This window comes from Neolamprologus multifasciatus, chromosome 10 (assembly GCF_963576455.1).
Source record: "Neolamprologus multifasciatus chromosome 10, fNeoMul1.2, whole genome shotgun sequence".
In the NCBI taxonomy this organism is placed as follows: domain Eukaryota; kingdom Metazoa; phylum Chordata; class Actinopteri; order Cichliformes; family Cichlidae; genus Neolamprologus; species Neolamprologus multifasciatus.
Window position 1 is genome coordinate 19,382,231 of NC_140448.1, and position 27,467 is coordinate 19,409,697.

General features: G+C 41.6%; 1 protein-coding gene across 4 annotated transcripts in view; it reads right to left on the reverse strand.

Moving 5' to 3' along the window:
- The window catches only part of LOC146510136 (transcription factor COE1), an 89,916-nt gene that overhangs the window by 17,988 nt on the left and 44,461 nt on the right, over positions 1–27,467 (reverse strand). For all 4 annotated transcript variants that reach the window (XM_085174626.1, XM_085174625.1, XM_085174624.1 and 1 more), the window contains exons 7-10: positions 14,152–14,233; positions 12,498–12,639; positions 11,120–11,253; positions 8,232–8,358 (exon numbers count right to left, since the gene is read on the reverse strand). In XM_085174626.1, the coding sequence (XP_085030752.1) occupies positions 8,232–8,358; positions 11,120–11,253; positions 12,498–12,639; positions 14,152–14,233 (485 nt within the window). The remainder of the gene's footprint in view (positions 1–8,231; positions 8,359–11,119; positions 11,254–12,497; positions 12,640–14,151; positions 14,234–27,467) is intronic.

Sequence of the window (27,467 nt, forward strand, 5' to 3'; positions counted from 1 at the left end):
GGGGAAAACACTTAATGGCTTTTTATTACCTTCAAATTTCATGACTGGATCCTACCACTACTGTACGGAGGAGGAGGATGCTTTTTTTCAGATTTCAGGCTTTTTTTGGTGCAGGAGTCTCTTTGGAACTGATTTGACCAAGCGACAGCCAACGACCTCCATCAACCCTCACCAACAAGTTAGGAAAAACAGATTTTCATTGCTAGCAACTGGAGGCTAAAAGGGGTGCCCCAACTAGTCTTTAGGCCTTAGACTTTAAAGTTTAAAGGTAAATTTGGTAAATTTTAGCCCTCAGATAGATATTGTGGGTCTCTGTAGCTACTTGCTTCTGTATATGTTCCTGAAGGGAGTCTCAGAGACAGGTAGTATTTATCTATTTTACTCTAAATTACGTGATAGACATGCAAGTCATGTAACTCATATCTTAATATAAAAATACAGATTGCATCCTTTAAAAAGCACTTTACCACAATCCCAAAGGCTTCCTGTCACAACAACAATATTGTAGCTTCTTTACCACATTTTTTTTTTATAGGCTACACATGTATGATAAGATTTTCCATCAGCCTTTCACTTCTTGTTCCACCATCTGCTGTTTCTAGAAATGTCAGCTTTGCTTTTTTCCATGTGCTTTTAACCACTTTTACGGTCTGAAGCAATTTTGCTGATTTGCAGCAAAATCCCACTGGTGTCATATATTGTAAAATGTACAACTAGGGACTGGCCATGAACCTTGAGAGGTAAAAACAGAGCTCACTCTCACCTCTTGCTTTAAGTCATCAGGAAGATGACTTTCCTACAAGATTTACATTTAGCAGAATATGTCTGTGTGTTTCTTGGGGGCAAAGTCAGACAATAAACTCATATTTGTGTAAATTAATGGTGATTTACGATAAACCAAGACCCTCCCATTCATCGCCTCAACCTCCTAGTAGTTCAGCGGATAAACGATAAGTCAAACGATGCTATCCTTTTCTCAAAAACAACAAGTTAGAGTAGCACCTTTAATGCTCTTGTTGCCGGTGTTCAGCCTGAGCGTGCATAAACAGACAGAATCACAACATCTATGGCAATCAGCAGGGGGAGATCTCACTAGAGAGGAGAGAGGATGACATCTCATTTTGTGACATTTTGTTCCCAAGGAACACACTGGTATCAAGAAGCGTTTTTTTGTTTTTTGTTTTTTTTGGCAAAACTGGGTTGGAAAATAATGAACCTGCTCAGCATGAGCCAACCGAAGCCTGGAAGTTAGAGATGAGGGCTTGTGACTGAAAGGTCGGCAGTTCAAAATCAGGCTGGGAAACTGTAACTGAGAAAAATACATCTCTCAGCAACTACTGTGGATATTCTCCCGAAGCAGAACGCTGTTGAATGCAGAATGCTTGACTTCAGATTTTAAATTTATAAAACTTGAAGAAAGCCTAGCTGCTAAGAAAACGTGCTGAATTAAAGTTGAATTATGTTTCTTCAGATGCATGTAAGAGAACAAAAACAGGCCAAACAGGCCTGCTTCTTTTATGCCTTTATTCTACACTCTGGGCATCACATGGGACTATAACGTCACTGAGTGACGAGTTGATGGGGCAACCGTGGCTCAGGGGGTTGGGAAGCGCATCTGTAACCGGAAGGTCGCACGTTCGATCCCCGTACTCTCTGTCCTGGTCGTTGTGTCCTTGGGCAAGACACTTCACCTACCACCTACTGGTGTTGGCCAGAGGGGCCGATGGCGCGATATGGCAGCCTCGCTTCTGTCAGTCTGCCCCAGGGCAGCTGTGGCTACAACTGGAGCTTGCCTCCACCAGTGTGTGAATGCGAGAGTGAGTGAATAGTGGCATTGTAAAGTGCTTTGGGTGCCTTGAAAAACGCTATATAAATCCAATCCATTGTGTAGCAACACAAATTCAAGAAAGAGAGAAGTTTAAGATCACCAGTCACTTTATCCCTTGACTATGACTCCCTTGTGTCTTCCGAACTGCTTTAAGTCTTCACGGCACAGATTTAACAAGGTGCTGGAAACATTTCTGAGAGATTTTGGTCCATATTGACATGACAGCATCAAACAGTTGCTGCAGTTTCATCCATGATTTCAATCTCCCTGTTCCATCACATCCAAAAGGTGTTTTACTGGATTGAAATCTGTTGAGTCAACTTATTATTATATTCAAGAAACTAGTTTGAGATGTTTTGAACTTTGCAACATGGCATGCTATTGTGCAAAGAAAAAGCCATCTGAAGATGGGTACACTGTGGTCATAAAGGGATGGACATGAGGCTGTGTCCCCTAAGCCTTTACATTACCACAGCTGCCATGAACAGCTAAACTTCAGCAGGTCGTCTTGACCACATCTACAATCCTTAAGGCATTAAGGTGCTTCCATGTGTTTGGCTGGTCAGATATTTACTTTAATGAGCAATTGAATATATGTCCCTGATAAAATGGGCAGTGAGTATATTTCTGCACCACTATTTGAGACATCTACAGTTGCCTTGCATTGTTTTAGCTTTATTTATTAAAGTTTTACCTCTGCAAAGCACTGCAGAGCTACATAAATATAATCTACAATAAATACATACATACCTTAAAACATAAGCATTAACTCTGGGGAGGCGGCCCAGTCTAACTGATATTACACTGTCATTATTAATGGTAGCAGACCTGATAGAGTGCAGGCGGTTAATGCAAATATGTGCAGAGATGGATAAACCTGGTGCAGTCGCTAATGGTGTCAAAAGCACTTGTATGATAATAACACTGCAGGTTTATAATCTAAAGGGTTTTAAAGAGCGTTTAGTGTTCACTTTAATGTCCCAATTACAGCCCTCTGCAGTCTTTACACAATCAATATGTCAGTCAAGTAGAGACATGAAAGCTCTGTCAGTCAGGATGACAGCTTTAAAGGATTTTCTGTGTTTATTTATATGTGCTGAACATGTGTCTTCACCCCATTTTTCGACCCATTAGAGAATAAGTGAAGAAAAAAAGACAAAGACAAATGGACATATGAATGGATGCACAGTAGGTGTGGGCTGCAGAGGGAGTGTCTGCACGTGTGTGATGTCCAAGTGTGCAGCTGCAGTGATATCGGGTACTTTCCACATCCAGCACTATTAAATTAGTTGCAGCTGAATATCTTGTGTTGTTTTCTAGTTTCTCTCTCTCTCTCTCTCTCTCTCTCTCTCTGTGTGTGTGTGTGTGTGTGTGTGTTTTAGATATATGTCTGTTTTATTATCACATCACACCCAAGTTTCTGGTTTCTGTTATGCCCTGAACCGCAATTTGTTAGCAAGATAACTTCATAAATTGCAGAGCTATAAAAACACCAGATGTTAAACTGTCGTGGACAGTACTTCTCCCTGCTCCAAGGAAAGTTTTTGGACAAATTATGATTTTTAAGATCCACATATGATAATTATGTGAACATGATGGAGTGGTCTGGAAGGAAGTAGGTCAAGGAGGAGCAGAGGAGCGAGAAGAAATGAAAGCAGAAAAGAATAAAATCAGGTGAGAGGTGGTGAAAGGAGTGAAGAGAGCTTGTGTTCAAGCAATAAAAACAGACAAAGCCGAAAACTAAACTTAGTCATAGTTGAGAAAAACAAAAATTAGAAAAACAGCTGCCTAACAGTCAGCGGGATATCAACTGCCAAAATTAACTGCCAGTGTCAGATCCACGCTCCCTGTACATCTCTAGAGACGATGCCAACTGTAATATCACACACACACACACGGACACACACACGCACACACACACATTCATGTACAAATATACAAAAGCATGACTTTGAGCGGTTTCAGTAGCTTAGACCTCAAGTATCTCCAACTGACTCTTTATTAATAGAACTAAATGTTTTTTTAAAGCGGGAATGTTTGCGTATTTATGGATTCATGTATCTCTGTAGTTACATGTACAGTGTGTGTGAATTTTGAAGCAAAAAGTTCAGCTGTCCCAAAAGATTTAGCAGTTTCTTAATGCACAGAAGCAACAACATCACCCAACAGAACTCACTCCAGTGGTTACACATCAGCTATAAAAGGCATTAGTAGTATCAGATTAGGTTCACTTACCATAGAAATGCAGACAACTACAATCAGTTGTGCCAACCTTAGCAGCAAGAACTGCAATCAAGTGTTTGCAAAAACTGGCAATGAGTGTTTCAAGTTGCTGTGGAGGGGGTTTGGCCCGCTCTCCTTAACAGAATTGTTTTAATTCATCCACACTCAAAGATATCTGAGTAGGAATGACCTGTTTAAGGTCAGACCACAGCACTGGATTTAAGTCCAGGCTTTGACTAGGCCACTCCAGAACCTTTATTTTGTTTTTTGAGGTGTTCAGAGGCGGACTTGCTGGTGGGTATCAGATTATTGTCCTGCTGTATAATGTAAGTGTGTTTCAGTTTAAGGGCAAGAACCAGGCATTCACCTTCAGGATTTTTTGGTAGAGCAGAATTCATGGTTCCATCTTTTATGGCAAATCTTCTACGCCCTGAAGCAGCAAAGCAGCCCTAGACCACAGCACTACCACCACCATGTTTGGTGGTTGCTATGATGTTCTTTTTATGAAATGATGTGTTAGTTTTATGCAGATCTAACAGGACTTAAACAGGAGTTTAACCTTTGTCTCGTCAGTCCACAGAATATTCTCCCCAAAGTCATCATCCAGATGTCTCCAGATGTCTTTGACAAAATGAGACAAGCTGTTTTCTCCTCAGAACTCTCCAATGGATGCCATTATTGTTCAGTCTCTTTCTTATTGTTGAATCATGAACTCTGAGCTAAACTTAAGCAAGTGAGACCTGCAGGTCTTTAGATGTGTTTTTAGGTTCTTTTGTGACCTCCTGGATAAGTTGTTGATGCGCTCTTGGAGTAACTTCGGCAGGCCGGCCACTCCTGGGAAGTTTCATCGCTGTTCCAAGTTTTCTCCATTTGTGGATAATGGCTCTGACTGGAGTCCCAAAGACTTAGAACTCGCTTGTAACCCTTTCCAGACTAATACATGCCACTGACTTTGTTTCTCAGTTGTTTCTTTACATTGTTGCATGATGTGTTGGTTTTTGAGAGGAGATCTCCTTTCGGAGCTTTTCCCTTTCTGCTTGGTTTATTATTTGTTTAATGTTCAAATTTGTCATAAATATCTGAAAATGTGATGAATATGCAAAAAGGAATCAGGAAGGGGGCAAATACATTTCATAGCACCATGTTAATCCAATGATATGAGTTGTGTCAATGATGAGTCTAAAGAAAGATAAACAGCTTTAAGACAGTGGACGATTTGGTGATACTGAAGCTTGAACCTGTTTCATCTCGACAAATCCTGCCACCCTTCTGCCTGTGAAATCATCACTGCATGACTCCCTCCTCTCCCCTCCTCCTACTCTCTTCCGCTTCATCTCCTTCCTTTTTTCTTAACTACACCTTCTGCCACTTTTATCCGTCTATCCATTCTTCCACCGCTCCTCCATCCTCCAGCCTAGTTCTTCCTCCAGAGTCCAGAGCTGCCATCAGATCAATACTCATTGAAGTTTCATGAGGACAGGCCATCCACTCCTGTTTCACAATAAAATGTGAACAGAGGAGGGAGACAGAAGAGAAGACGTGGGGGTGGTGGGAAAGAGTGCAGCAAGCTGTATGTCTAGGATTTCTCATGTGCATTTATTGTAAAATGGCGATGTTTTTCTAGTTATCTTTGGGTGGTGTTGAAACAAAAGAATGCGCAGAAAGAGGAAAAACAATGGGGTAAAAGAGCAGGAGGGGAGGGAAGCGAGTGAAATTGGGTGGGTGAAAGGACAGAGAGGACTGATGTAAAAGGAGAAAAAGAAGAAGAAAAGGAGGAGGAGAAGAGGAGGTGTGGTGATATTGATTCTCTGGCCGGCCAGCAGTTCAATACCACTGAATTATTGCTTCATTCTTCTCCTTATGAGATGAGATCTCTTTCTCCCGAGCTCGTCTTCTCTCTGTGACTTTCCGTGTGTTTGTATATGTGTCTATGTACGATGAGTGTATCTGCATGTGTGTATCAGTATATGTGATCCACTTATGAGAGGATCGATACTTTACAATCTGGTTTTAAAAATCCACCTTTCTTCCTATGCACCCCCCCCCTCCTTTTTATGCATCTCCAGCTTTCTGTTTTTAATCTCTCTATTTCTCACTTCTCCAAAATAAAAGTGAGGTTGTTTGGAAAAGTGAAGAAAAAAAGTGTAAAATTGTCACCATTTTTCAAATTTCTCTAAAAGTTTCTGAGCTTTCTGAGTTTTTTTTCAGCTGTTGATAATAAATCAGCTCTTTATACGAGTGTGTGTCCACACATGCGTTCATAATGCCAGCATTTATTGATTGTCACTTTGTACCTTTGTGTGTTTATAGTTTATGGTGTGTGATGTCGAGAATGTTAATTTTTCCCATCGGGCAGATGAGGCAGCCATACGGCACCATGTGTGCATGTGTATGTGTGTTTGTATGTGTGTGTATACATATGTGGTAGACCATCTGTTTACCAGACTAGTCACCATCTTTCCCTCATATCACTCTGATTTACAATTACTTTAAACTCCTGCCCCTGTTTGAAAGTGTGTGTGGTAAGTTGTGTAAGACATGACCCCATGTAAGTGTGGCTTTGCGTGCGTTTTTACGTGTGGTGTGTGCGTGCGCGAGTTTTTTTGCACATGTGTGCTCGTGAGTGTGTTTAATTGCGCAGCCCTTACACCCAGAGGCAACCACAGCTTAAGCGCTGAAAAACCACCACAGCCAATCAGCTTTCACCACCCTGACCTTTCACCAGTGACTTCTAGCAAGGAGTCAACCTCGAGGCGGGATCAGGCAACCGCACTAACGGATCGCGTTTCCTGGGTCACATGTTGAAGCCATTAGCCAATCGCAAGGTCACGAGTGGGTCATCTCCGCCCAATAGGAGCAGCAGTTAGATGCCAGACGGACCAATTACCAGCCGGCTAGCCTCAGGGTCACAAAGATGTTGCGTCTGAAGAACACTGAAGTAAGCTGGAGATCTTTTACAAAGAAACAACATTTAAAAGAAACTCACATCACCTGACATTTTACTCCTCAAAATTTTGTACAGCCATCATCTAACAAAATCCTGATTGTGGGTCTGCCATTTAAGCTTATAATTGCTGCTTTTTTTGTGGTGATAGCTGCGATTTCTGGAAAACGTCTAACACAGAAGCCCATTTTTCTTAAATTGTACAATCCTGACTGGTCTAAAGCAGTGAAGTGCTTGCATTCATCCTTCCTTTTTCAGTTACTTCCCTAATACTGTTCTTCCTCTATGACTTTTTGTTGGGCATTATCATGGAATACACATCGAGCTTAATTTAATTAAATAAAGCACACGAAGCCAAAATGCAGACTTCATCACTTTCTTCTCACCTTTTGAGCAGGAAATATTAGAGATTTTATGTACTTGTCCCCAAGAGTAAAACTCACATTTATTCATTGTAAGTTTTTTTTCCATCTTCATTGATCATGTTTAAATCCTCTTGTAATGTTGGCGTCATTAAATGTCTCAAGACTCCAAGAATTTCTATGGCAGCTACAATTCCCCCCCCCCCCCCCGTCTGTGAATCTGTGAATGACGTCATCATTATGGTGTGATGGAGCCATGTTGAGCGGATCAATACCAGACATCACATCACCTCCATCCATTTCCACATGTATGAGCAAAATAACACACACACGCATGCTTTCTCTCCTTTTCCTGCACTACTCCGTTTAGCAGGAAAATGCTCACTCAAAGTCAACAATCCGGTCAGAAACGTGTGTGTTTGTGTGTGTGCGTTTAATGTGTGTTAGTAAACTGGGTGTTCTGGATGATTTCACTAATAGTTTCAGTATGGAGGGCTATAAAGAGCAGACTGTTTAATTGTAGCTGGTTTTAACGAGCCTCTGATTATGGCAACATTCTAACGAGTGTGGGTCGTTAATGTTGACTAATCTACAGTCATTAGTTCAACACTGTCTGGCCTGAGAGTGAACTACAACTCATAGATGTTATTCACACACACACACACACGCGCACATTCAGACACAGTCTCTCTCACTCTCTCTCCAACATGTAGAAACACACATGCACATACAAAAGCTTATATATGCAAACACACCTTTTCACTAACCTACAATGACAAATTAGACAGTTTTCATATTAGGAGAAGAAAAAAATATTTTAATTAAGACAATACAGAAAATTGTATGTGTGTGTAACTGTGTTCTTTGAACTTACCTGTGTATATGAACCTCCCTGGTGTGCCTTTGCAGAACTGTTTAGACTTGTAAGACAGAGTGACCTCTACAACCCCAGGGATGTGTCTGGGAGGCGTCTGCACCCGGATGGCATGTGGTGTAATCAGCTAGAAAAGCAAGGAACAGAGTACCAAGAGTCAAATCACCCGAAGAATCAAGAAGAATGAAGTATTAAACATCGGGACAACACAGCACCTTTAGTTCTTAATGTTGTGCAGCTAGGTTTTCTCTATTCATGAAAAATATCTCCACTGATAAAAAAAAAATGTTTCCTTTAAATCTAGTAATTCAGTCGCAGATTTATATAAACCTGCATACTGAAGCTTTGCTCTAAACTTTTAGTTGTTGGGTTGGAGATTGATCGCTTGTTAATGATGTGAAATTCATCTCTAGCTGACCTGGTTTTATATTTGAATTTAATGCATTTTTGCATTAGTCTGAATTTGAAGGTGGCATTTGGAGCAAAACCACTGATTCCTTTTTTCATTATTAGCTAAGATTTAAAATGAGTCATAGAGTCGTCATCAGCAAGTGTGAGCACCTCTATAAAAGCTGAGGTTTTGGCAGGTTTCCTGGTCCGGAGCGTTCAGGTGTGTGTTAACACAATGCCACAATCTTGCCAGGAGTGGTCTCAGCAAAGTCACCCCAAGGTCAGACCATGCAATGCTTGGGAAATTGTGAAAGTGCACCCAAGACTCTACAGCCCTCAGTTAGCATGTTAAATGTTGAAGTTCACAACAACACGATCAGAAAAACACACAGAAAAAGAAATAAAAAGTGTGGCTTGTTTGCCTCTTTCTAAAAGCCTCTGTCTAAAAAGAACATGGCAACATGGCTTAGGTTTATAAAGTTGTATCTGAACAAACCACAAGACTTCTGGAACAATGTCCCTTAGACCGACAAGACCATAATGGAGATGTTTGGCCATAATGCAGAAATACCTCATACCAACTGTCAATCACAGTAGTGCAGGGGTGATGACTTGGGCTTTTCTTGCAGCCACAACCTGGACACCTTACAATCATTGAGTCAACCATGAACTCCTCTGTATACCAAACGCTCTAGAGTAAGATGGGGACATTCGTCCAACAGCTATGTTTTGGCCCAGTTGGGTCATACAACAGAACAATGATGGGGGTGGCAAAATGGTGTATTAGTTAGCACCGTCACTTCACAGCAAGAAAGGCTTGGATTTGAATGCACGTGATGTGGCCTTTCCGTGTGGAGTTTGCATGCTCGGGGTTTTCCCACAGTCCAAAGACATGCATGTTACATAAATGGGTGATTCTAAACCAGGGGTGGGCAATTCCATGCCTCGAGGGCCGGTGTCCTGCAGGTTTTAGATCTCACCTTGGGTCAACACACCTGAATCACATGATTAGTTCGTTACCAGGCCTTTGGAGCACTTCAGGACATGTCAAGGAGCTAATTTAGCCATTTAAATCAGCTGTGTTGGTTCAAGGACACATCTAAAACCTGCAGGGACACCGGCCCTCGAGGCCTGGAGTTGCCCACCCCTGTTCTGAACCACCCGTAGCTGTGAATGTGAGTGTGATTTATTGCCTGTCTGTTTGTGTTTAGCTTGTAGTAGACTGGCGACCTGTCCAAGGTGTAACCCACCTATCGCCCACTGACAGCTGGGATCTGTTCCAGTAGAAGACGATGGACAGAACAACGGTGCTGAAATGGCCCTAGTCAAAGTGCAGACCTCAACTCGGTTCAAATGCTGTGGCAGGACCTTAAGGGAGCTGTGACATGAACTAATTGTGGTAAACCTCAATAAATGACGATGACAGAATTGCTCCACAATGATGACAATATGTTACTTGACTTAGTTTGAAATGGACCACAAGTTTTGGGTAAATAAAAAGAAAATAGAAATGAACTAAATCCTGACCTCCCAGCATTTCTGTTTATACCAGGAGGAAGATAAATCATTGTTTTTGAGCCATATTCGAGACACACTCGAACCAGTTATAACATATTTATGGATGATTTTCAAAATATCTGTTAAGGGTTTTGAAATAAAAGTAGACAGGATGGAGAGATACAGACAAACCCCACTTGGCAAACATGTAATGACTTTCCACCGACGGACCTTTTTCAAACTGTGTTTTCTTGCTTTGAAATCAATAATCAGGTTGAGTGCAAATGAAGCATTTGGTTGGCTAAAATCCATTCGAAGGATGGGATGAGGAACGCCAAGAGAGCTGAGTCAGTTTGAACTGAACTGAGACTCTGTACACATGTTAGTGTGTGTAAGTGTGGCTCTCAACACTGTAAACAAACCCCTCAGCTCTTAACACAGACACACAAACACCCATCCATATTTGCCAGTGTGTGTGTACACATACACACACACACACACACACACAGAAACACTGTCGCTGTTGTTGTTGGAAAAGAGCCACGGTCGCTCGGCACACACGGTGAGTGGAGTCAGAAGACAAATAAACATTCAGTCGAGGAGTGGAACTGGGGAAAAGTATGATAGTGAGCTGTATGTGTGTGTGTGAGAGAGGGAGTGTTTTTGTGAACATTAAGCTGATGGCTATCAAAATCTGCTGATTTGATCAGTATTCCGGAGAGAAAGAGACAGAGGGAGTGTGGGTGAGGAAGGTAGTGAGGGGCGGTGGTCGCTCGTTGGTGGGGACTCATTAGAGAGCCAAACCTCATTTAGACAAACATTAACACACATACACACACACATACACACAAACATGCACTTGATCACACACAGTTAAGAGCCTGACCATGACGAAAAGTGTGTTTTCATATTGAATTACTTCCAAAGCTCCGAAGGCAAAAACACACAGTTGAGGGGTTGAAACAACACTGGGGCAGGATGATGACGGCTGGTAAACTGACCTCGCTCCAAACCAGCATGGTACCGAAGATTACTTGGAGACCGTCGAAGAAATTGTCTCCTATGATGATGACAGTAGCACCTCCCGTAGTCCAGCCCTCACTGGGACTGATGGCTTTAATGCAGGGCGCTGCTCCTGGAGCATATAGATGAGAGGATGATTAGATCCAGGAGTAAAAGGGTGAAAAAAAAGAATTAAGTGCTTTTGGTATTTAACATACATGTACAATAAACTGCAGCTGAAAAAGACATGAAATATTAACTATATCACTATTGGAAAAAAACACAAATCAGTCTGCAAACTGGAGGGGAAATCTGGCTTGAAGCGTTTTCATCCCTGTTGCATCTGCACCTCATAATTCATCCTGCTGCACCCGCGGATTCTGGCTGTGTTCCAGATCATCACACTTATTCACTGAAAACACTGCAGAGTCCTTTTTCAATGGGTCCTTGTGCAAAAAAGAAGGGTTTCCCCTTGTAAATAATTCTGGTGAGTAAAATGATAAACACAGGAAACGAGTGCTGAAGTATCAAGTAAAGTCTTTGGGTTCTCTTCACTTCAGTTTCAACCATTATTTATGTTTCTGAGAAGTGTTTGAGTGGGAAAGAATAGACTGTCATAATAACAGAATTTAACCAAAATTTTAAAAGAAATCACTGAAAGCTCTGAACCAACAGCAGTTAGTTTACTATTTACTCCTGGTAAAAAAGAGATTTATTTAAATGACTCATACAAAACCCCCCAAAAACAGAAGCTCACTTCTTGTTTCACTGTGTAATTTTCCATTATCATTGATTGAAGGTAGTTTAAAAGCATCATTTGGACGCAATCTGTATTGGTGTGTTTACAGTTTGTTGATCCCAAAGCTTGACTGGCATGAGATTAGGACAGTTCATTTCTGAAACGAATGATCTTACATGGATAAAAGCACACACAGACGGTTTGGTGTGCATCACATGACTTCAAACAGAATGGATACAGTCAGCTTATGTCATTTCAATATGACAGAGTATTGTGTGTTTAAGCTCATGTGATCTAATCCTATATAATAACAACAAAAACCCGTCTATCAAAAACCAGCTCTCATCTCAGTGTAAGTGTTTGTGTGTGATTATCAGTATGCAGCTGAATTACAACAACACCCCTTAGTCTGGGTTTGAGTATGAAAAAAAGCATAATGATATTAGACCGATATACACACGCTGACACACACAGAAAGCACCACACCATGCAGTGTGTGTGTAGTGAGTTGGATTAGCCAGATGGAGGGGCAGGAATCACCTGATAGGATTAAACCATCAACCATCTGGTGGCCATGCTGCTTATGCTCTCAGAGACACACACACACGTGCTTGCATGCATGCACACACACTCCTTACCGTGTTCTAGGTAAGACGGCGTCCCCTCCACAGGATCGAGCCTGCGGGCCCGTCGACCGTGTTTGGAGTTGTTGTGAACGAACATGTTGTCAGAGACCGACAGGACGTGTCCCTCCACGCTCACTGTCGTTGATACGACCACCTGGAGAGAGGTAAGGGGGTGAGTGGCAGAGAGAGTTGGGTGGACAATTGAGAAAATAAGGTGATTAACGAGGAGAGGATTGGGGAACAAGGTGGAAAAGGTGGACAAAAAAAATAGGTAGGGGTGGGAAAGGAGGTAGGCAGGGAGGGAGGGAGGGAGGGAGCAAGAGAAAGAAAAGAAAAAGAAAAAAGAAAAGAAAAAATGAGGAATTACAAAGTCGGGGGTCGAGGGATCATCGCAGGGAGGAGTTAAAAGCATGAAACTGTGAAAAGCTCTTTAAATGTAACCTGTTATCACTGCTATTATCAGCACCCTCAACACACACTAAGTCACTGTACACTCTGTGTGTGTGTGTGTGTGTGTCCTCCTCTGTCCAATAGTTCCTGATGGGTCCGGCCCTTAATTATCTCCCAGGGAAACAGAGCTGTCTTTTCTGGTTCCACTACAATAGAGCTACACAATTAGAGGCACAGATACCGTCACACACTTGGTGCTGGATGACTCTCTCCATCCTGTCTCACTCTCACACACACAAGTCTGTACACAAGAGAGCATGCCACGCCAGAAAGACACACACACACACACACACACACACACACACACACACACACACACACACACACACACACACACTCCCATACTCATGTGCCACGGTAATAAATCTATCAGTATCTCCTGGGCGTCCAGTTTCTCTATTCATGCTCAAGTGGTGTCTTCCTGATTGTGTTGTGGCCTTTAGATAAGGAAATAATACTGAGTGCACTGCCTGAAATCTTATTCACAACCTTCTTTCTTTCTTTCTTGATACAGTGTCACAGGCAATGCATTCGCTTGCTGTGTCTCTGTCACTTGTGGTCCCTCAGGTTTGCAGTATGCCGATGCATACTGGGAATATTAGACTGATAATAAAAATGGGATTTTTCAGTTGCTTCTTCCATATCCTATTTATATGCCCATTTTTCTCACTGCTTATCCAGCTTATGGTCCTGGGCAGCTGGAGCTATCCCAGCTGACACAGGGCGAGAGGCGGGGGACACCCTGGACCCCAATCTCTGTCCCAGCCTCACCTGTCAGACTGCATAATCTCTTTCTTTTTGGTTGCCATGATTTTTTTTAGTATCTTTCTTTTATGATTGCCAATTTGTGGCCTATCTCTCCCTCTCTCTCTTACGCACACACTCTGTGCTTGGCTCTCTTACCCTCTCCCCTCTATACCCCTGCATTGTGTGTATATTTATGCTCCAACTACTCAGGGTCAGGATCTCATGTTTCCTGTACAGGCGCTGATAGCTTATTTACTTACACAGAAACACACGCATACACACGCATATACACATTCCTGCGTATATGTGTTGCAGCAGCCATGCATGTGTGTCATTATGTGGTATGTCCACAGGAGACAAAGGGAAGGGCAAGAATGAGGGAAAAAAGACAGCGAGGTATAGAGAGAAGCCTCGACAAAAGAAAATGAGGAATGAATTACGAGAGTGAAGAAAATCTTGCGGTTTGTACCTGGAACCTCCTCATGTCTCTCGGGTTTCCTGCATTCTTCAAACAGTTCTGGTTGCACTTGAGGAAAAACTTGAGGAAAAATCTGTGGAGACAAAGAGGATAAGGCCATATTTGAGGTTAACAGCTCGACAATAGACCAGAGTGAAGACTGCTTTCCTCCAGAATGCGAGCTCAGGCCCAGTGCAGACACATCCACATAAACAGAGAGAGAAATTAATATTTCATACTGTGTGAAAGTCAAAATGAATTTCCTAGTGGAATTTGCTTGCGGATGTGAGGAACTTTTTTTGTTCCTAAATCCACAGCAGCTTCTTTGAAAAGTCCACAAAAAGACAGCGGATGAGCACATGAGAAGGGAAGTTTTACAGTATTGTAGCAAAACTGCAGAAACTACGTGACTGTGAGGAAATCATAAGTTTGACCTAAAGTTTTACACTTTTTGTGGATTTCAACTCTCAAAAATCTAGCTAAAGCCTTCCCGCTGTTTCCGTCTTTCCATAAGTCACGAAAAAGCACAAATCCAGTTAGTGTTAAAGATAATAAGCAACTGTATATTTCTGCAAAAATTAAGATTCAGGATCTACTTTCTTAACATTAACCCTGATGTCAAGCCATTAAAAAGTGGAGCTATGTTGACATTAGGTGTTTGAAATAGGACCATATGTCATGAATCTATATTACAGAATAAATCAAACACACAGATGGCCATCAACGGCAAACAAACACATCCAGGTTGTGTTTTGTTGTGAGCCAGCTGGCCAGCCTGGCAGAAGCAACAAGGCACACTTGCACAGAAAAACACAAACACCCACACATGTTCATGTTTGCATGTGTATTTGTGTTACATCTGTGCTCCTCACAGCTCAACAAAAGCAATACCCTATCACACAGCCTCAAACACAAAGAAGACCGCCACTTCCCTTCCTCTGCACTCATGCAAAACCTTTTACTTTGCAAATATATTTTGTGTTAATAAACAGCAGATGATTGTCTTCACTTTCACTTTAATCCGGGAGGAATTTCTTTACAGAAACAAAGAAATGAGATCAAACAGCATTACTGGCCTAGGATGAAAACCTAAAGCACCACATGAAAATTGTAACACAATCCAATACAATATTTTTTACATTAACCATATTTGCCATTTCAAAGGTCTACAGGACTATTTACACAAACTACAGCCCTCCAACATAAGATATTTAAAGATAAGATTGAAAAAGACACCTCTGTATCTCAGAAAATTATTGAATATAATACTATACTATACTATACTATAACTCCATTATAACATTAAGATTGCAGAGCTATTGCATTATGTTAGATTTCATGAAAATATGTCTGTATTATCTCCATTCCCTGGTGGCTGAGCCCGAAGCTCTGCTGTTCAAGAGATGACAGCCCTTGAATTGGACCACCAGAACAAAGCAGAGGCATGAGCGTGCGCGTGTGTGTGTGCGCAAACATGTAGTCCACATGCAAGTGTGTGTGTGTGTGACGGTGCAGCACAGCCTAGTGGCAGGTCTGAGTGTAAAACTCTGCATTAACGAGCTCAAGCTTCATTAGAACACCAGCGCTGGGATTCTGCATACCTAATTATCTTGACCCTTAACCTCCGGGTGACAGCCTATCACAGCGGAGGACAGCCACGGTGACCCCTGCTGACCTCCCACTGTCTAGTCCTTCTCACAACACTAGCATAGCGTTAACATGAACGCCTCAGCTGACCCTGTGCTGTAGATCTCTGTGTAAAGGAGGCGACTGGGAGGCTTACACACTTCCCCGCTCATCTGTCTGATACACTAAAAAAAAAAAACCCGCAATAATTTACAAGTAAAAAACCTAAATTTCAAAGACTGAAAATAATATGGATTCAAACAAAAAACAAACCCAATGGGAAAGAGAAGAAAATTCACTTTTATAGTGTAAAACTATAAGCATTTTATTAATGTAACTCTTGCAAATGGTGCTGTAATTGAAACGTCTGCTTCTGGAAACGGTAATTAAAATATAATTTGCTTCTACAATGTTGTATAACATACATATAAGATAAAAAGTATAATAAAGGACAAAATATTAAAATAAAGACTGTGGAGTTGTTGTTCAAAAGCACTGATCTGATGGAAGAGTATATAACGCAGATCTTACCAAGAATATCATCTCTACACATCTAGTTAAAGTTTTACTGCTGTCTTGGTTTTTGGTCAACACAGATATATAAGTGATATGAATTAGTTTTTAAGAGTTTCAGACAATAGAAAAGCAGATACAATGAATCGGGGAGACACAACACAAGGTTGGATTCTCATAATCAAATGCATGTGTCTTATTCTGATAGTTAAACTAACTGAATGGATTTTACATGCACTGTCACTGTGGTCTCATCTATAAACACAAACAACATTGTTTAAATTGTTTTAAATGTAAAAATAAACCTCGCTTTGACCTCAAAGTTATCTCTTTGTAAAGTTTAGACACCATGAGTGATTTTCCCACTGCTGGTGTGAAGGGTATTGCACTTTGCTACACGTATGCATCCAAGCTGGTGGTGAACTTTGTTGTTCTGACTATGTGTCCCATCTCAATCAATGCATTTCCGTGCTCCATGTTTGACTTCCTCTTTTCTTTTTCTCGCTCTTGACATAATCTCTCATTCAAGCTGCCATTAGTAGAGAATAAATAACAAGGCAGGGTTTGTCTAATTAAGCTGATTTTATATATTAAATAAATTTATCGCGAACCTTACAGCCTTCTTTCGTAAGCATATGTTTTTTCCTTAATGAATAAAACATAAGCAGGCTGTTGGGAACGATCAGAAGACTTCCAAGTATGAATATGGAACCATTTTATAAATGAGCCCTAGAAGTTCACTGAGGAAGGTGTGTATTCCTGGGGTTTTTGGGCTTCTAGTCTACTCTTTCACTTTCCCACAGTGTCCAGCTTAATTCTGTCATCATTACTCAAGTTCAGTCATCTTCTTACCCAGCCTCTGTGAGCCAATCAGGCTGTTTCATATACTCTCCTGTCATTCTGCCTTTTAGACTCTTGCATCCTGCCTCCTCCATCTCCACCTCACACTGGTCAGTGAGAGGGCTGCCATCACCAGCAACTAGTCTCCACAGTGTCCTAACATACCTCCTATCATCCTGCCATTGCTGAGACTCTGCTATGTTATATGTCCCAGTTCATTAAATCCTTAGTAAACTGGGACTTAGCTGACTTTTGCAGCTTACTTTTACAACAAGCCGTTGGCGCACTTGTTTCTTGTATCGATAAAATAGAAGGCAGAAATAAAACCTCAGTAAGGCACTCCTCTACAGTGCAACAGGACTCCTTTAGGTGCTCTGAGTAAATGAACTTCTTTATTTCTATTTCTGCTTTGCAGCTACTGTAACAATATTTCTGCTGCAGGCTCTCTTGCTGCTTTCTCTGTTGCTGCTCCACTGAGAAAGATAGGAACGGTTTAAACATCACCTTAATAATCACCACATCAGTATTACAGCAATAATTCCCCCCTCTCAGTGCATTCCTTCTATCACTGGCTCAGCTTATTGGTGATCTCATTATTTTTCATATTTCCATCTTCCACTCAACTCTGTCCTTTTCCGGTGTGAGTGTTTTCTCTCATTGACTGTCAAAAGTACATATTCTACATTTTAATGCAGTATGGGAGTGATCCTCTCTCCCCTTCACTTGACCCCATCTGGCCTAATCAACTGTGCTACAAAGAGACCCTGCAGCAACACGCACACACACACACACAGAGACACCTTGTGCGAATTGATTGGCTGGTCCAGTCGCCGGTCGTTAAGAGGCCTCCAATTAAAATGGGCAATTATAAGGGTCTGAGTGATTGTGGGGGAGGGGAGAGCGCTCCCCCTCCCTCCTCTACCGCTCTCCCTCTTTGAGGCCCGATCATGTTCAAGTGATAACGGCGCTGTTGACCTTTGCTGCTATATTGTGAGTACCACACTCACAGAGTTGACCTGACACCAGTCCTGCCTGCTACACACACACACACACACACACACACACACACACACACACACACACAGCTCTTCAGGCAAGTGTTGGAGTCAGGGGGAGCAGTAATTTAAACTAATAACAGAAGAAAGACAAAAACATTAACATGCAAAAGTAATACTGTCTTATACACTTGTGATTTTTCATTATAGAGTCAGAGTGTGGATGAAAACATAGGTGCTAAAGACTACAACATCCAGTGTATACAGGATAATCTCTGTGTTTCTCATCTTCAGTATTCAGGGAGAGCTTGCAGCTGAATGCTAGCTTTACTAAGGTATTCTTAACCATGCAAGACTCTGCAACAGGAGAGCACTTTTTTTAGCGTGATTTTTTTTATAAACTCAGATGTTGCTGGGTTGTTAGCATGCTATATTGTTAATACTGATGCTACTAAAACAAAGTGCTAGGCAACCGTAAAATATAATCAGCCAGAAGGTCTTGCGGATAAACAATCAACTATCTCTATTTCTGCCAGCTTAAATGACCCATGTAAGAATATTTTTCAATATTATGAGACGTCAAAGTGTGAATAATGGGTAGAATATGGTTCTCCTTTGGCAGTGCATTGGCAGGGTGCTATAGACAGCCCGTCTACCAGCAGAGAACGTCTGCTGCCTGTTGGAGGCAGTTTCCGATGTATGTGGTGTGACCTGTCTGTGGGCTGCTCTAGCTTGTGCTGTTGTTGTTCTGTCAGCCAGCTGCAGAAAAGAATGAAGTTATAACATACAAAATGAAAAGCTGAAGCTCTCTTCTCTTTTGTGGTCCACTGATCAGCGTTGGAACAACACACAGTCGAGCTGTTGCTGCTGGGTTTTTGAAGGACTGCACAGGAACCTAACGTCCAAACGGACACATAAAACGAGCACAAGCAGGCAGATGGTCTCATTTTCAGTTGTTTTTTTTTCTTTCACTTCCTGTTTGGTTAGCAAAAAACTGTTAAGTTAGGGTTAAAATACACCCTTTTAGACTGTTAAAAACAAATCATTTAATGTGAAAAAGTAACTACAGCTGCTCGTACCAGCACTGTTGGGAAGTTATCTGGGGGTGGACAGGTTTATCACTACTGCACTGTACTGTGTTGGTCGTAGTAATATAGCAAACAACAGTTGGATGCTGTTATTTTTTGTTAGCTATAGTGTAGTGGTGAACAGCACAGCAGCATCCATTATTCAGGGGCTGAGATGGCAATTATGGCTCAGAGCACAACTGACATTAATATTTAATATGTAGGGCTAACACAGACCTGAACAGAGAGACAGGAAGTGACAGAGAGAGGGGATGGAGAGATGGCTGAATGCAGAGAGAGAGAGAGAAACAGTGATGATGAGGAGGAAGAGGAGGAGGAGGAGGAGGGGAGGAGTGTGTGAAGGGGAAACAAATGGAAAAGAGAATCGGGAAAGAGGATTATGGGAGTTTGTTTCGACCACTCTCCCGTCATTTAAATAGTTACAATACCAACAGGGCAAGGGTGACATCTGGGGGAATTCCAGCTTTGTGTGTATGTGTGAAGAAGATCATGAGTGTCTAAGACTGAATCTCTGTGTCCGTTTTATTCCCAGGAGACCTGGTGTGCTACCGAGCCAAGAATAACGATGCTGCCTTGGAAGAGAAAGAAAAACAGACACACACACACAGACACACACACGGTATTCTGAGTTGTTGCTGACAGGTGGAGAAATTGCAGTGAGTCAGTTTGTGCAGACAAACTGAACAACAGATCAGTGCTTTAGCTTCTCCTGCCTCCTGTGTCTCTTCTCTGTCTCACTGCTTTCTTTAGATGTCTTGTTTCACCTAGCTGCCAAGTTTCCTGGCAAAGCTTTCTGACAGAATGATATTCACTTTCTCCGTCTGCGCGAGTGTGCGAAGCAACTCGTAAATGTATGTGTACCGATCGTAACAGCCAAATAATTGATCATTTTCTGCACAAAGTGAGGGACCAGTTGCAAAAAATACAAAGAAATGAAGTACAAGTTCATGCTGTCGCTATATGCGGCGCATTAGTGACCGGCCTTTAAATGCGCTTTATTCTCATTTGTCAGTAGCTAATCTGCAGCTAATATGAGTAGTGAGAGTTTCCCTCTCAGTCTGTTGATCTTTCACAGAGATCAACTTCCTGTTTCCTGTTTACATTGTGAGTTTGTTATTGTTTAATGTGATGACATCAGATAGCACTGCTGGGCCCCGTGCCCGCTATCTGAGTATTCGGTAGGAAAAACAAGGACATAAAATCCCATTATGCCCTCTGTTCGGCTGTTACTGCAGTCATAATGTGATAATATATTGCTTCCTGTTGGAGGAATGCTTGTTTTACTTTGCTGTGGTTTTACCTTGCTCAGGGGCACTTCAGCAGATTAAACAGGTGCTGATACAGGGCTCAGTGCTATAATCCACAGATTTCAGTTCAAATCTCTTTAAATGTTTACATCCACTTTGACTTACAGGTCGGAGGAGTGGTAATTAAAGGCAGTTAGTATTTTAAATGCTGATAAGTTGTCTTAAATGGATTAGAGAGATTAATATGATGCAGAAATGTAAGGAAATCAGAAGGATCTGAGTTGGAGGGAAGATGTATTTTTGGTTGGTTCACTAATATGTGAGTTTTGTGAAGTCTTGCCTAACACAAAGCTGATAATCTGCGTAGTGTGCTTTCTACATGCACTTACAAAATCTAACAAGCAAAGTTTAATAATTTGTCCACGAAGTGCAAAGAGCATTTCCGCTGATTTTCACACAAACTGAAGACATCTCTTATTGAAGATAATGAAACAGGAACCTGGTTGAAAATGAACAACAGAGGGCTAATGTGTGTTTCCATTTGCTTTGCAACAACGCACTGTGCATCTCTTTATACACGTCAGGCACATTTACCGTATTACAGTTTTTTCTGATTGCTTAAGCACATTTTTTGTAACTATTGGCTATTTTTGCAAAACTCTACACACAAATAAGAAAACCTGTCACCCAATTATCAAAACATTGTAGTTCTCTTGCAAAAGCGAACACAGCTAGATTAACTCTTCACACCTTCGTAAAAATGGTGTTTTCGTATCAAACAGTACACACAAGCCATCATCTACTAAGCACACAATGCGCCAACTGCACACTGATGGTATGAATACAAAACACATCTGGCTTTTGCTTTCTCTGTGTACAGATGTCAATTGAACATTCTGCCTCTGCCCCCAACATCTGGACGTCTAGCAATTCTGTAAAGTAACAATTTCAGTATTTTTGCATGTATGGTACTGTTGTGTTTCTCATTAGAGTATGGCAGTGCTACAAAGTACTTACCGATTCTCATTTCGAAATGTCCTAATGATGCTTGCCACAGTGTAGCAGCTCAGTTTAGGCTGAACCCGTTGGCCAGCTTCCCTCAGGGTCATCCCATGGTTGATGACATGGTCCACTATTGTAGCCCTGATGTCATCAGTTATTCTGTTTCTTACTCTTCTTACCCTTCCTCTTTCCCCTCCTCGTCCTCTTCTTGCTCCTCTTTGTCCTCTTCCTCTAACTTCCTCTAACCCTCTTGCTTCTTCACCTCCACGTCCTCTTCCTCCAACTTCTTCACCTCCACGTCCTCTCCCTCGGCCTCCTCTGATTCTCACTCTTCTCACTCTTACTGCTCCTTCCATTGTACTCCACATAGACAGCTTACCTGTGGCCTGTTTATAGTGCTTAGGCTGATTGCAAAGTGGACTAATTATCTAAAACAGTTTTCACATCTGAAAGTGTGCCAGACAGTTGGCAAAATAGTGTTAATGATAGCCATACATGTGTATAATTTTGCTAGGAGTGTGTTGGAAATTTGGTAATTGAGTGTAAGCAGTGAGTTGTGCCTACAGTTTTGCAAAGTGTGTGTTACAAAATTGCAAACTGAGTGCAAAGCAGTGTTTGTGCTTTTAGTTTTGCAAACTCAGTGAGTGGTTTTGCTATAAGTGTTAATAGTTTTAGGAATTGTGCTATAAGAATCACAGTTAGGGTTTAAGCATTCAGAAAAAACTGTAAGTAACTTTTGTGGCTAAGATGTCCAAATGCAAAACACTCAGGGCCATGGGTGAGCGGTGCTGAACGTAACTCGAGTGTGAGAGTGGAGGAAAAAGAGCAGAGCGGCTGAGCAACATTCAAAACGTGTGGGGCGGGTGCAGGGGTGGGTGGGAGAAGAGCAAAATGGAGTGCGGAAGAAAGAAAAAAGGCAGCGGAGGAGGGAGCGAGGGGGCTGGGGAGGAGGGAGGAAATGCATGGGAGAGGGAAAGAGAGTTATGCGAGGGAACAAGACTTAAGAGAGCCGAGCGAAGCAGAGTTATTTTACATAATGATGGTTGATATGCACAGAGGTAATTGATAGCTGAGCTGCAGCCCAAAAAACACCCAGCTAGCTGTCAATCACGGCTCATCTCCCTGGAGATATGCTAATGATGATGATGATGAGGGCTTAGCTTCATATTGCTATCATTACTATTAATGCTGTCATTGTTGTCATCTCTGCATATTTAAATGACAGCGCAGGCCAGAGTGGTGATAGCCAGTGTGCATGATGTCGGTGAGAAAGGGCTCGTAATGTCTGCAGGGCTGAGATAGACTGAGAATTAATAACTTGCACGGCGTACTTACTTCACACTCATTCAGACCTGTACAAGTGTCATTACATCATTGTTGCATGTAAGGGTGACACTGATGTCATCAGTTTATGACAAGGCAGCACAGAGCGATGCACAGCCCAGTAATGCACTACAAATGCTGCGTTAACTCGATACAGCGCCAGTTTACTGGAGGTCAACGGTCAAAATTATACAGAGGTTTAGGAGAACCTCCAGTGTGTTTGTGTCTCTGAGTCAGTGAATGACTGAGAAGAGAAGACGACTCATAAACTGCAAATCCTGTTCAGACAAATGGCAGAAGATGAGACATTCATGACCGGTCAGCCAGACAAGTTGTAAACAGGCCAACTGATAAGCTACATGAAAGTGAAACTGCTTCATTTGGAGTCTAACAACGGAAAGAGGTCATGATCATGCAAGCATGTTCTCTCCATGTCTCTCTGTCTTAGTCCAAAACTGCCATCCTGCCTAGGGTGCACTCCACTTCTTGGCCTTTGACAGTTAAGATAGAGTCCAGCTGACCCTGAATCAGATAGGTGGAAGGAAAAATGATCTCATGTGTTTCAAACACACACAGGATCTGCTCTCGGTCAGGAAACCTGTTGGTGATGATACTGCATTCTGTATGATGAACCTATATGACGCTACTTAGAAGACAACAGTTTATTATCACTGGAAAGATATTTAATAAGAATATGAATTCGATGCCAAAATTAGGCAAACATATTGAAATAAACAGGGTTTATGCTTCAAAGTTAGCAATTTGTCTTGTTTTTCTGTGTGTGTTGACTATGGCCCCATAAGAGTGTGAGATTAGTACTACATAAACACAGTCTAAGGAGCTACATAAATACAATATACTCTGCCGCATAAAAAACAAGCTGTGCTGTGTGAAAAAATCTTTAACATTTCAGCATCTTAAGATTTCTTTAACGACTGAGGCCGCGGCCGTTTTGAAAACCTCACTGATATAAAAATGATCCCAGACATTCATTGCCGGGTTACTTGTATGCACTTGAAGAGATTAGTGGCTTTTGGTGTTATTAACTTTGTTAAATACTTGAACAAAAACGACGCTACTGGCTCTCTGATGCTGCTCTACAGTTAGAGGCCATGATAAGATTAAATTACAACATCATTACAAATGCCGTCAGAGGTCCGACTCACCAGGGGGAGAGAAAAGAGGGGAGAAACAAGGGAGAACAGCAAAGAGGTAAAGGCAAAGATGAGGGGCTAGACAGACAGAGGGAGGAGGTTACTGTGGTGTATATTTTAAAGGCTGAAGGCAAACTGTTGAATTATAGATGAGTGAGATTGATTTGTGAGAGGCAGAGGAGGAGGGGGGGAAAAAGGAGAGAAAAAGGTGGAAGGAGGGACAGAGGAGAAGGGGGGAGGCAAGAGTTGTGGGGAGCAAGCAGCTAAAGGATCGCTCGCTCTGGGCCAAACATGTACAGTATGCACACACAAACACACACATGCGTGCGCGGGAGCGCAGGCACAGACAGCTTACCTCAAATCGATCTGAAGCTCAGGCTCTCTGTGCTTTTTACTCTTTTTACTCTTTTTTTCTCTCACACAGACACACACGCATAAAGTTTATCAGCACCACCAAAGAAAAACACACACGTAGATACACCCTCCGTTCGGTGATTACCTACTAACAAGACAACAGCGCCAGTGTGCTGCGGGGGTTTCAGCAGATGAACTAAACTTGTGGGGCTATTTTTGAGTGAGCGTCTGTTCCTTTGTCATTGCTCTTAGAAATAATTCATGGATTGTGTTGGAGGGGGGCTGGGATTGTGGGTGGGGGGTACGAAAAGGAACAGAGGGCAGGAAGAGAGCGATGAAGGAAGTGATATTGACAGGAACCTCTTCTTTCTCTCTCCTCCTGTCTCCTCCTCTCTCCATCAGTCAGTCACTCAAACACACACACGCACGCACAGCTTCACTGTCAGTAAAAACGCATCTCTTGCCTACTTAGGGATTTCTGAGATATGATGGTACTGATTGAGGGGAACATTGATACGTTTCTTCTCCACGCAGATGTATGATGCATGCATGTGTTGCTCCAAGCTGGACTTGCTTGGTCCGTCTTCAATAAATTCAACTTTTATGTATCATGACCTCTTGTTTTCACACAAATGGGAACTCAGCAAGGTAAAGTGTTACAAAGTTGCCATAGTTTAAACCCAAACCTTTCATGTACAGTAGATAAAGAACCAGAAAACACTTGCATGAAGTGATTCTTTATTTAATTATTCAATTTGCTCTAATGGATTGAAAGACCTAAAGCCTTCTGTATGTGTTTACCTTTTTTGTGTACAGGTGTGGGCAAACATGAGCACACATTTCATTAAAAACGATTAATTATCATTTGTTTAATATTAGGAGGAATGAGGGTGATAGAGTTAGGTCCATACGTTTTGGGGGAATCACAGTTTTTCTGATCAAGGTGTGACTAAAGTGTCGAACCTCAGCTTCAATTCAAGTGGTGTTACAAAAGTACTGCATTAACTTTTATGATTTACAACCATTTAAATGCATAGATCCCCATTTTGAGAGGATCAAAAGAAATCAGACAATTGACTGACATCTATTTGGTAGCACTCAAAATACAAAGACTTCTCTGCAATTGACAGAGGCCTCACTTCTACTTAGGTTTAATTTGTTTTTGAGCCTATCAGAGACATATAAAAGCAGCCAAATCATCAACAATTTGATTCATTCTTAAAAAAAAAAAAAAAGAATACACTGGGCAGCTTAGCAGCATAAAAAGATCTGAAAGGCCACAGAAGACACATAGAGTACAGGATGGTAGATCTATTTCCAGGGTTAAGAAACCTTCTAACATTTAACACTCTCAACGAGGTAGGAGTGTCATTGTACAAGTGTCCAATTGAGAGACGCCTTCATACATGAAAATACAGAAGGTTTACAACAATGTGCAAACCACTGGCTACACTCAGGAACAAGAAGGCCTGATTAGAGCTTGAACATTTCTGGAAATATTTTTTGGGCAGATGACACCAAGATGAACTTGGACCAGAATGATTAGAGGAAGAAAGTATGGAGAAGGAGCAAAAAGAAGGATCTTGATATGAAGTATACCACATCATCTGTCAACCATGGTGGATGCGGTGGAAGCACTGGCATTTATTGATGATGCGACTGCTGATAGTAGTAGGAGGATGAACTGTGAAGCATACAGGGCTGTGCTCTCTCCTCAGATTCAGGAAAATACTGCAAAACATTCCTTCAACTGTATACAACTATATATAAAAGAAGCATGTTGTATAAGACGTACAGTACTGTAAATAAAATATAAAATGATCTTTAACTAGTCGTTAAAGATGCCACTTGGTATATTCTTGTGCCGCTTCACCACTTATGCACATGTACTGTATGTGCTTTTTTTTTTTTTTTTTTTTTTTTTTTTTAGATATTTAGTATATTTAAAGGGATGTTTTTTTATTTAGTCACAACATCTTGGAATTATTATTTTATTTAAGTCGCTATCTCTCTGGCTGGAGTCTGATCTGAGCACTCACTGTCCACTCGGGCTGCCACTTTAACATTATGTGCTACAAATTGCTTCAGCTTCTCTGTCTTTGCATCTGGTGTCTCCTTTAATAATGCCTTTGGCTCTAAATATACAGAGAGGCAAGGAAACAAAACAAAAAGTCACAGCTCATTCCAGTCATGCTAATGTTGTGAAAGGGTATATTTAAAGCCAAACCACATCTTTTTCTAAACCTAACCAAGCAGTTCTTTTGTGCCTACACCTAACCACGACCAAAAGCGAAAGTAAAAAGCAAGTGAAAATTTATAAAAAAAAATAACCTCACAAAAAGAACTTCTGGGTGAAAAACACTAGAAAAACACCTGAATTCCCAATTTAAGGCTGTTACCACTAATATCGGTGTCCTTCACTTGGTTACATCATTTCATATAAAGGGGTGACATCATTATTTTTCATGGTATTCACCTAAAGTTTTGACTGTGAGAGCTTTTACTTTGGCGGTACAACAGCCTAAAGATTACTTTGGGACTTTTCTGAGAAAAGTGAGCAGTGAAGGGTGAAAGAAAGGATGTGAGAAAAGATACAGAAGAGAGAAATGAGGACGAGAAGGAAAAAGGAGAAGGTGAGGGAAATGTTTAGGGCAAGTCAGAGCATTTAACTCCCGCTACGTTTGTCAAACAAATTAAATGCTGTCAAGGTTCCTCACCTGTGCGTGCACCCACCCACCCCCCCCCACCCCCCCCACACACACACACACACACACACACACACACATATATAAACTGCCCGTGTGGCACGCATATGGCTCACCCTGGTCCAAATAAGGAAATATGCATACATTACCATAACTGATGTTCGAACCACTCCATTTAATATGCTAATTCACTGAAATATTACTGAGCGCCGTCTGTTGTGAATGAATAAATTTGAATTGCAATTAGAATAATCCTTTATAATTAATGAAAACTGTCAATTTTGGTTCAGAAGTAATTTGATTAACGGGTTGATGGGGCTCCAATTAAGTAGAGGATGAGGAGGAGCAGAGAGGAGGATGAAGAGAAGAAAGGCGACAAGCTCTTCAGATAATCGCTTCCTTTTCATGTGTAATGAGAGATTAAGGCGAAATCTCTCAGCGTTCCTTTAAAGCTACAAAGCGGGAAAACTAACAGGGAACT